This window comes from Syzygium oleosum, unplaced genomic scaffold (assembly GCF_021117445.2).
Source record: "Syzygium oleosum isolate NSW1041296 unplaced genomic scaffold, Sole_v2.1 Sole_v2.19, whole genome shotgun sequence".
In the NCBI taxonomy this organism is placed as follows: Eukaryota; Viridiplantae; Streptophyta; class Magnoliopsida; order Myrtales; family Myrtaceae; genus Syzygium; species Syzygium oleosum.
The window spans coordinates 4,781,212-4,791,374 of NW_026607503.1; the positions used below are offsets into that span (position 1 = coordinate 4,781,212).

Genomic DNA, 10,163 nt, shown 5'->3' on the forward strand with positions numbered 1-10,163 from the left:
GGGAAGTTTCGAGAAATGAATATACCATGGACTGTTAGTTGGGTTTAGACACATGGAAGACTAGCAGATGTGTGTTTGTCATTTGGGACCGCGTATGATTTACTTAGCTATGAAGATATAAGATTCGAATATTTCTAGTCATGTGCTGTTTGCTTTATTCATGCATCGTCAGCCACGACACCGTTAAAATATCTCGCGTTATTTGTCTATGAAATTTTCAACGGGTCTTATTTTCGCTTATTGTCGCTTCGTCTATCGACTTAAGTTTTCGATTTGAACTCTTTTGATATGATATCAGAGTCGGTTTCTTTCCCCCCAAAAGGCTCCTCCTCGCTCGTCACTTTCTTGTGTCATTCTCAACCCGGTTTACAAGTGAGATAGGGATATCCCGCATCACTCGCTTATGAGGTTTTATAGGACCTTGTATTTGTTTCATGTCTTTTTATCTATCAGTTTACCCTTTTAAGGGGTACGAGTGTTTTTGAGTAATGGCTAATATAATCGAGTGACTCAAACATACAAAGGATCAATGGGATAATTGTTCAAAAAGTCTTAAACCTATTATAAGGCAGGTCAATTCAGTCCTAAATTGAAACAATTCAATTCTAAACATTTTGACAATTTGTCAATTTTGTCATAAACCTTTCAATTTGTCAATTTAGTCATAAACTTTTGAAAATTTATCAATTTAGTCATAAACATTTTAAAATTTTGATAATTTAGTCATAAACCTTTTGACGATTTGTTAATGTATCATAAACCTATTATATTGATAAATCGTCAAAAGGTTTAAGACCAATTTGGTAAATCGTCAAAAATTTTAAGACTAAATTGACATAATTAAAAAGTTTTGAATTGAATTGATCGTCGTATAATAGATTTACGATCTTTCATATAATTTTTGCGAAAAATTAGTAATTTGTCATTCTCATATTTGTCATTTTGGTCCACGTGTAGTCAAATTTCATCGCATGTAATGAATTGAGGAGGTGGATCACACGAAATTGACATCCTCGGGTCCCAAACATGGGTGCCTCCACAACTCAATTCCCCTGGCGCACCGCCGACGGAATTGAACCACGTCAAATGGTTTAAGGACAAGTGGATCCAAGGAAAACCAGGCACGACTACCCATGCTACTTCATCTTTCCTTAATCTGCCTTTTTACCCACCATATCCATGGAAAATAAATAATAAGGTTAATACCACGAAAAATCCTAAATTGGTACATCTGTGACAATTTTACCTTAAATTATTTTTTTTATCATAAAAAATCTAAAACTGGTACATCTGTGATAAATTTACCCCGAACTATTTTTTTGACCATCAAAAACCTCAAACTAGTATACTTGTGACAATTTTACCCTGAACTAAATTTTTAATTTTTTTTTTGAATTTTTTATTTATTTTTTTATTTTCTTTTCTTTTTTTCCTTCATCTTCTTCATCTTCAACCTCTGACCGGTCGCTGGACCGGTGACCAGCCAGAGGTGGAAGCCGGCAAGGTTAGCCCCGCCGACGAGCCCTAGCCAGTTGCCATCGAGTTCGAGCCTTGCCAGATCTAGTGAGGGCTCTGCCCCACCAATCGCTGGCAAGGCTCGACCTCACCGGCGCTGGGCAAGGCCGACCTCACCGTTGCAGGGCTAGGGCGACTTCGCTAATTGTCAGCGAGTTCGAGCCTCGCCAGATCTGGTGAGAGCTAGGTCCAGCCGGCAAGCATGGCGGCCAACCGGGCCGCGCCTCTAGCCGAGAGCCATCGAGCGCTGGAAGACGCCGCCATTGCAATTGTTGCTGCTGTGTTGAAGCTTCGAGGGAGCGAGAGCTCTGCTAGAGAGAGAGAGAGAGAGAGAGAGAGAGAGAGGCGCGGCCATGTCGGCCGTCGTGCTCGCCGGCAACTGGCGAGGTCGGCCTCACCCTGCAACGACGAGGTCGGCCTCGCCCAGCGCCGGCAAGGTCGAGCCTCGCTAGCGGCCGGTGGGGTCGAGCCCTTGCCAGATCTAGCGAGGCTCGAACTCGCCGGCAATTAGCGAGGGCTCGTCGGCGGGGCCGACCTCGCCGGCTTCCGCCTCTGGCTGGTCGCCGGTCCAGCGACCGGCTAGAGGTTGAAGATGAAGGAAAAAAAGAAAATAAAATAAAATAAAAAATTTGAAAAAATAAAAAGATAATATTAAAAAATTAGTTTTTGGTAAAATTATCACAAGTGTAACAGTTTTGGGTAAAATTGTCACAGCTGTATCAGTTTAGGTTTTTCGTGATATTAACCCTAAAAAATAACAATACTGAATAAATAAAATTAAAGCAGGAGTCGTCCTTGACGTGGAGATACCTCGAGTGGCTTGACCATAGAGTTCATATGCTTCTTATATATTTACGTGATTTATCTTTACCTATTGATTTAAATTTTTATTTAGACTTTCTTATAATTCATGTATGCCAACCCCGTCCGTCAAATTTCATGTGTCATAAATTTCCGACTTACACGTGAAAGGGGTATTGAAATACCCAATATGCTCATCTATTGGTTTAAGCAATTGAGCCGGAATTTCTAACAATTTGGTATACACGTTTTGGATTTTCATGTATTTTTTTTAAAATTTCCTTTTTGAGACCAGATCTCTTTCCTTTGATCTTCTTGGGACGTACCCGGTACTACATTCTCACCCGAACCTCCATGGACGTACGCGGTACTACACGATCGATAGATGTTGGCACAGAACTTCCCACTTCCAAAAAATTATAAATAAATAAATATTGATTACGTGAAATTAGCAAAGACTTCACCTAAGCAACAATTGAACTTCATGAAAAGTTTAGATCAACAGAAGTATAGCCAATTTTCGTAATATTTTTTTTTAATAATAGGGATAATTTTTTTTAACATATGTGAATTATCCCCATTATTTTTAAAGAGCTTGAGCCACTAAATTCTTTATAACAACAAATTCGACTGTGAAAAAGAAATAGAAAGGCAAAGGTTGGAAAGAGAGGACGAACGAGCAGAAGATCGATACCAAGATTCATCCGTGGTGGATAGAGAAAAGATACAAATGATCTCTACCGAACAGAGGCACGAGCGGCTATGCTCGCTTATTCAGTTCCAGTCTCAGTACATAAAATATTTGACTGAACAAGAACTAGTGCATCAGTAAGGTGGACGGGGATGAGGGTGGTGAGGTCCCGGCGGCGGCGGATGGCCCGGTGGTCCTGGCGGTGGCGGGTGAGCGAACGGCGGGGGAGGCGGACCGTGAGGGTGAGGCCCCGGCGGCGGGGGCACCGGCGGGTGAGCGAACGGCGGGGGAGGCGGACCGTGAGGGTGAGGGCCCGGCGGCGGGGGCACCGGCGGACCTGGCGGAGGGGGCGGGTGGTGGAAAACTGGGGGAGGTGGCCCCGGCGGTCCTCGCGGCGGCGGCGGCGCGAAGGGATCAGGGGGCGGCGGGGGATGATGGTGGCCGTGAGGAGGAGGCATTCTGAACTGGAGCACCGGCGCGAGGCTCTTGTGAGTTTGAGTAAGAAGATTGATGCGGTGGTGCGGGGATTTAGATAGAGAACATCGAGTATAAATGATGGTACGAGACTAGAAGCTCGTGGAAAACTAGGATTTGTTCGAGGACTGGTGGTTGGAAGTTGAATTACCGTTGGTTTGGTGCGAGAAAGGATTGTCTTATAAGTTTATTCCATCGTTGACATGAAAACCAATCAAACTTTCATCTCAAGGAAACTTCGTAATTTTGGTGGTTTAATAGGGAAATTTCAAAAATGGTCTCCATTTTTTTTTTTTTGCGCCTATGCCAATTTGTTCTCATTTTTTTTTAAAATTAACGATCCGTGTCCCGAATTTCAATATTAGATTTCAAATTGAAAAAAATTACCAAAAAGTCCTAAATCTATTTCAATTATGTCAATTCAATCCTAAACCTTATTTTTAGCCAATTCAGTCATAAATCTTGTGCAATTATGCTAATTCGGTCTTTTCGGCCAATTTTAACTAGCCGGCGCTGACGTGAAAGTTGATCGGCACCGGCTGACGCAAACACGGCAATTTTTTAACAATTTTTTTTTTTTTTCCGAATTTTTTAATACTTTTTTCCTTTTTTCTTTTTTTTCTTTTCATTCTCTTTCTCTCTTTTTTTTTTCCTTCCTTCTTCCTTTGGCCAGTTGTTGGACCGAGGCAACTGGCCAAAGGCCTTGCCGCCACTGGCGAGGCCAACCTCATTGGCCCCTGATGAGGCGTGCCCTTGCCGAATCTAACGAGGTCGACCTCACCCCCGCCAAACCTCGTCTCTGGTCGGTCGCCTTGGTCCGGCAACCAGCCAGAGGAAGAAGGAAGGAAAAAATATAATTAAAATATTCGAAAAAAAGTTAAAAATTATCACGTCAGTGTCGGCCAGACAGCCGGCGCCGGCCAGCATCCATGTCAACATCGGTCGCCAAAAATTTGCTGAATGGACTGAATTGGCACAATTACATTCCATTTTGGACTGAATTGGCTAAAAAAGGGTTTAGGACTGAATTAGCATAGGTTTATGACTTTCTTTATAATTTTCCCTTTCAAATTGTGTCTTTCATCTATTACTGTGCTTCTTCTTCCAATTTAACGATTTGTTGTTTTAACCGTTACAAGCGTTACAGATCTTAAAGCAAAGGTTAGTAACAGTCACAATTTCAATCTAGATGCTACGAGCTCAATCAAAGCTAGAGAGAGAGAGAGAGAGAGAGAGAGAGAGAGAGAGAGAGAGAGAGAGAGAGAGAGAGAGAGAGAGAGAGAGAGATGGGTTTAAGGGGTTGGTTGAGGCGGTGGTGAGGGCCAAGGGGTTGGTCGAGGCGGCGGTGAGGGCCAACGTGTCAATCAGTAGCGGCGGTGGCGGGTGGTGGTGGGGCTTGGGTGAGGTTGTTTTATAGTTTAAGCTTAGTGTCTTCTAGGATTCCTATTGAAGGATGGGTAAATGGGTCTTTTCAGTCGCATGTTCTGATTGGGATACAAATTGTAGATTTTAGAAGTTAGAGGATGCAAATTACAAAAAATTTGGGTGAAAATTGAATATGAGATTTTTGAAAATTTTCCCCATTTACTAATTAATCGAAGAACGCTCGTCCAACATATGTGTACCATGTCTACATGTATCCTTGGTTGAAGGAAGTTTCCTCTTAGCTTTTGGATCGGTGAGTTACAAATTTAGACACCACCTTTGTTCATATTCAAATTAAGTTCGAATGTAAGTAATGTTTATAATGTATAATTGCCAAACCAGAGACACGGAAAGTTACGTCTCTCTGAACAGACGTGTTTTCATGATGAGTGATGTGTCGAAGGAAGAGGAATACTTGCATGAACGAGATTATGAAGATGTACCTCTTAAAATGGTAACTCTGATTTTTCACATGTCAATTTTCTCTTAAAATTAATGGAACAAGATGAATTGTTCAAGCAACAGCACGACATTCACATGACAATCAAGGCCCACTGTATAAGAGCAGATAAACACAGGCATTCTCTGTAGCAGCCCATCGGGCGAGCTCATGTGTGGCCCGACCACGACCCAATCCAACCAGTCCGCTACTCCATTGGCCTCTCTCTACCCTAATGGACTAGGTGAAAATCCGAAAAACTAGATCAACAGATCACCGCCCTCCATGATAAGCACTCTCTCTTCCCATGCAAACTTATCTGCACACTCCAAGGCTTCTATCAAAAGCTAAACTATCTGACTCTAACACCAAGCGTTCGTGCTTCCTAGATAGGGGAATGCTTTAGGGTTTTCATTTCTGCGTCATATCAAAATTTCACTAATCAACTGCCAGAGATTGATTACGTCGAGACAGTAATGAATCTTGCAATGAGTCGAACATAAATTGGGAAAATATCGCTCCTTCGAAAAGGGAATTGAATTACCATCCATAAGTTGGCATCTAATCTAAAGCCCAAGCCGTCCTAGTTTCTTTGCATCACTATTCTCTCCGTCTTGTATTGTAGACTCTCTCTCTACCTGCCCTAGAGAAGCCCAACAGTAATTTTCACTCATTATTTGGTTCTTCAGCTCTTATCCTTGGCTTCCCTTCGCTCGCTCAGACACGCTCCCGCACATCGACGCACCATGAGCTCAAGACCCAAGAGCAGCAACATCACCCCCGAGTCTCTGTGGACATGGACGACGACCACCCCGAACGGCAAGCCCCGGAGGAAGAGGGGCGACAAGCGTTCCCCCATCACCGAGTTCCTCCAGGACAAGCACCAGCAGCTCCAGGAGCTGGTCCCGGGTCCAGGGGCCGGCTTCGGGGTCGGGTGCGGAGCCGGGCTGGGCCTCGGCATGGTCGGCGGGCTCGGCTTCGACGGCTCGCCGTGGAGCCACCTGAAGCTGGTGTTCGGGGTCGGCATGGGCTGCGGCGTCGGGGTCGGCTTCGGGTACGGGCGAGGATTTGGATACGGCGCTAGCTTGGAGTCCCTGTCCAGAGACTCCAAACGGAGCTCTAAGTCTGAGAGAAGGATTATCAATTTGTAGCCTGAGATTGAACCCTTTTATGGCAATTTGGTTTTTTGGCTGGCTTTCCGATTCTGTGTGCTTATTGAGTGTTTGGAATGGTGCATTGCATCTTTCACTCTAACTTGGTGGTTTGTGAAGAACATCTGCAGATCGATGTTTCATTGAGATAATCGCATTAGCCATTGACTTTGTCAGAAGATTAAGCTGATGGCAAAAGAGACATGAAAATAAGTTGCTTTTCCTGATAATAATATGACTGTGATGTTAGGAGCCAAGTTAAACAAAGCCTAGAACATTCGAATTCTGGGTTCCCAATGTGACTGCCTGAATTTGGGTCCTTGATACATGTAGGTGTTAGATCTTCTATAACTCGCAATTCGATTAACAGTCTTTCGACACGCGAGCTTCCTTTTTCCGATAAGCAAGTTTTGTGAATTGATATCAAAAGGTTAATAGAGAGAAAGAGACCCATGAAACTTCTACGAGTCTATGTTTTGTTTTTGAGGGAGAAGGATCCTTCTCCTGGTGGTAGCAATCCAATTGCCATTGACCCACTCCAGGTGCATCCTTAGGTCAGAATCAGAGAAAGCTAGCCTCTCTCCACTATTCTCGAAATGCACGACGTACGTTGACCCTTCTCTGCCGGTTATCCTCCCTGTCCACCACCCGTCGTTGTAAAGTGCATCGACCCTGTCGAGCATCGCAAATCCGGCTGAGGCGGTCGGTAACAACTTAGCGGGCGGCGTGGGGCGGATATCCTCGCCTCGGATGACCTCTCTCAGAGGACCCGACTCGTCTTCCTTCAACAGCTCCCTGTACTGAACTAGGTAGAACTCATTCTGGATGTAAGTTACTATAGTTGCCTTGTAGTAGGAACCTATGAAGCCCTCTTCTTTGCTGGCGATCTCTACTTCTTGCCCTGGAAGAAACCTCATTCTCGCTCCGGGTAGCGAATTACAGAGAGCGAGCATGTAAAATCTACATTTGTTGAATGTTTGTGGTGCCCTTTTGGCATGGTAAGAAATAAGAGGAGCTCTGCAGAATATCTTTTTGTTGCCCAGAAAGTGCATGCAAGGTGCGTGTTGATTCTAGTACAATCTGAAACAGAGGACCTTCCTTCCTTTGAGTGGACAAGATTTTACCACATCAATGTTTGGTTGCAAGAGTCATGCTTTAGAGACGTTCACATCTGCAGCAATAGATGAAGAACGTTGTCTGTGATTATCGAAAGGACCATCAGAAGAACCTACTTGGAGATATCCGTATTGCAACTGGCGATAGTACTCGTCTATTCGCGTTTGCATTCTCTCTAGTCTAGCCAAAATGACTGTAGAAGCTACAAAAAACTGGATCCAATAGAGGATCCGTAAAAAAGAAAGAATTAATGACATCCTGATCGTGCGAGATCAAGGGTGGAAAAGGACCAAATTGGGCTATTTGATGTCCATTCAGAGCACGCTACATTCGCTCACGAAACATAAAAAAAAAGTTCCTCCACAGATTAAAGGGCCAGTAGCCAAACAGAATCACCTTCCCCCTGATTCCATGTCTGCCAGTGATCGACCGGCAGTAGGTGATATGCATCCAATGCCGCTCCTCTCATCCAGACGGCTCTCGTTTTGAGTCTCCGCGGCCTGCGTTTTGGGAACATCCTCTGCAATCACGGCCTGTGTATTCGTACACGACTCCAATTCTTCAAAGGAAACATAAGGCCTCCAACCTGCAAACATACGGATTTGTGAAACTTCCTCCGAAAAAATGGTTATTCCTTCCCCATGTTCTCATCCATCAAGGTCTAAAGAAAGATTACGTAATTAACTTTCAATGATCTTGCTCTCTTTTATCTTGTTCCATTATGAGGCACGACTATAACCCTGCCAATTTAGGGAGTTGGAGTACCAGTAATCTTATTATCGGAATAAGATAACTACAAGATATCGACAACGAATTTTTATGATGACTGGGAGGTCATAACATATTGACTCGAAACATACCTTCAGCGTGATATGGAGGTGGAAAGAACTGCAAATAGCAAAACACTGCTACCGTAATCCCTGCAAAATTTCTTCTGCACGTTAAGCCAAAGAATCAAACTTGCCGCCGCTAACTCCCACAAATTGCGGAAAACAGCAGCACAAACCTAGGAGACCTCCAGTAATGACATCCTGCCGGTGATGCCTGTGGTCATCTAGCCTTGAAATGCCGACAAGAGATGCAACAAGAAGCGGGACAAAGATGATGCACAATTTTGCAACATGACCTTTGTGATCAAATGCTTTAATTTTCCCAGCTAAATAAAGAGATAAGAAACCAAGACCTGCAAAGGACCCTGCACAATAAAATCCAAGCTATTCACATACTCACAAGATTTGCTTGTGTAATAGTCTGATACAATCATTCTTTTTCTCTTTCGCATTGAGCATTTGGACAATACTTTTTAAGATAACAGAGGGAAATCCTTACATGAAGTATGCCCGCTAGGAAAACTCTTGTGCCCATCATCTATGACACTTCTTTTACCATGACAAATGACATTTCCCAATTGATCATACACCTACGAATCAATCCAAGTTTTAGATGCTGCAATCAGACTTGCCCTAGGATAGTCAGTATATTCTGCTTGATTCATATTCACCTACATCTTTCCCATCTGGAAAACAACGCCAAAAGAAGTCTGGCCGAGGCCGGCCAGCTGCAAGTTTTATGGCATCTGTTATCACTGCAGTGAATGTAGCAGAATACAAGAGCCCTGCCTAAACAGCCTTTGTTTAGCATATTCTTGAAAAAACACCCACCACCATTGAACGATGAGCAGAGGATACATGAGAATGGCACAAAAAGAAACTTTCACCTAGTACAGCGTGATGAAGATCATAGATATCTCTCCTCCGAAGATACACGACAATGAATATCACCATTGGCAACAGAAGGGCATACATCTAATTTTTGTTGGGAAGAAACAAAAGGAAAGTGTAAACCGCCACCAGTAAAAATTCTTAAACTTACAGACTGACTATTAAGGGGACAAGAGTAGTGCAAAGCATGCCTACCGGAACAGCCCAGAAAGGCACTGTGTCTCTCTCCAGTGGATACTTGAGATCAGTCATCATACCCTTCCCGACAAAGCAATAAAACGGCTGTATGAGAAGCAGGAGGGACCAAATGACCACAAGAAGCATAAGGATCAGCCAATCATATATGTATGTCCTTGTGACTATCATTCCATTGGACCTCGTCATATTTGAAGCAATCTGGCTCAGCATACAATGACTGCACATGCCAGATATCCAAAACTATTAGTATAATCTTTATCAAAATTGAAATGTCCTAAAATAAAAAAAAGAAAAACGAAAACATCGATGCCGTCACATAAGTGCTTTGGTTGATGAACTCATTTCAGTTTCCCTCTTCCAGAAAGAATAGTAACATCATTGAAGATTTACCCAGTATGCAGGCACGTATACTAGAAACTTGAGTCCTCTGTCAGATATAAATGAAATCAAACAGGAAAAGTACTATCAAAGAAAGGAATAAACCTGTTGGTTTTTCTGCTCTATCAAAGGAATCTTGATTATTGGAAAAGAACTGCTGCTTATCGCAAAAGAGTATAATCTTGAGCTTTGCACCTCCTCCTAGAAAACCACACAAAAAAATAATTTCCAGATCTAATAAATTTAGCCAAGCA

General features: G+C 43.2%; 3 protein-coding genes across 3 annotated transcripts; 1 reads left to right on the forward strand and 2 right to left on the reverse strand.

Moving 5' to 3' along the window:
• Nucleotides 1-5,909: 5,909 nt before the first annotated feature.
• Nucleotides 5,910-6,681, forward strand: LOC130140482 (uncharacterized). The gene has a single exon (XM_056319975.1). The coding sequence runs from the start codon at nucleotides 6,092-6,094 to the stop codon at nucleotides 6,494-6,496; it is 405 nt and encodes a 134-aa protein (XP_056175950.1). The 5' UTR covers nucleotides 5,910-6,091; the 3' UTR covers nucleotides 6,497-6,681.
• Nucleotides 6,682-6,957: 276 nt separating this feature from the next.
• On the reverse strand, nucleotides 6,958-7,413 carry LOC115673951 (protein AGENET DOMAIN (AGD)-CONTAINING P1). The gene has a single exon (XM_030596214.1). It carries the CDS (start codon nucleotides 7,411-7,413, stop codon nucleotides 6,958-6,960), a length of 456 nt encoding a protein of 151 aa, XP_030452074.1.
• A 255-nt stretch (nucleotides 7,414-7,668) lies between these two features.
• On the reverse strand, nucleotides 7,669-9,930 carry LOC115674027 (putative lipid phosphate phosphatase 3, chloroplastic). Its single transcript, XM_056319974.1, has 9 exons — nucleotides 9,848-9,930; nucleotides 9,529-9,748; nucleotides 9,330-9,417; nucleotides 9,118-9,227; nucleotides 8,942-9,032; nucleotides 8,619-8,807; nucleotides 8,473-8,532; nucleotides 8,009-8,198; nucleotides 7,669-7,824 (listed from the first exon to the last, which is right to left on the reverse strand). Exons 1-9 carry the CDS (start codon nucleotides 9,871-9,873, stop codon nucleotides 7,815-7,817), a joined length of 984 nt encoding a protein of 327 aa, XP_056175949.1. The 5' UTR covers nucleotides 9,874-9,930; the 3' UTR covers nucleotides 7,669-7,814.
• Between the last annotated feature and the right edge of the window lie 233 nt (nucleotides 9,931-10,163).

Coding starts and splice junctions, on each gene's coding strand:
- LOC130140482 (XM_056319975.1), top strand. CDS start 6,092: ATGAGCTCAAGACCCAAGAGCAGCAACATCACCCCCGAGTCTCTGTGG.
- LOC115673951 (XM_030596214.1), bottom strand. CDS start 7,413: ATGAGGTTTCTTCCAGGGCAAGAAGTAGAGATCGCCAGCAAAGAAGAG.
- LOC115674027 (XM_056319974.1), bottom strand. CDS start 9,873: ATGAGTTCATCAACCAAAGCACTTAT. Junction 8,808..8,941: donor TCCTAGCGGGCATACTTCAT/GTAAGGATTTCC, acceptor TTTATTGTGCAG/GGTCCTTTGCAGGTCTTGGT. Junction 8,533..8,618: donor CATTACTGGAGGTCTCCTAG/GTTTGTGCTGCT, acceptor GAAATTTTGCAG/GGATTACGGTAGCAGTGTTT.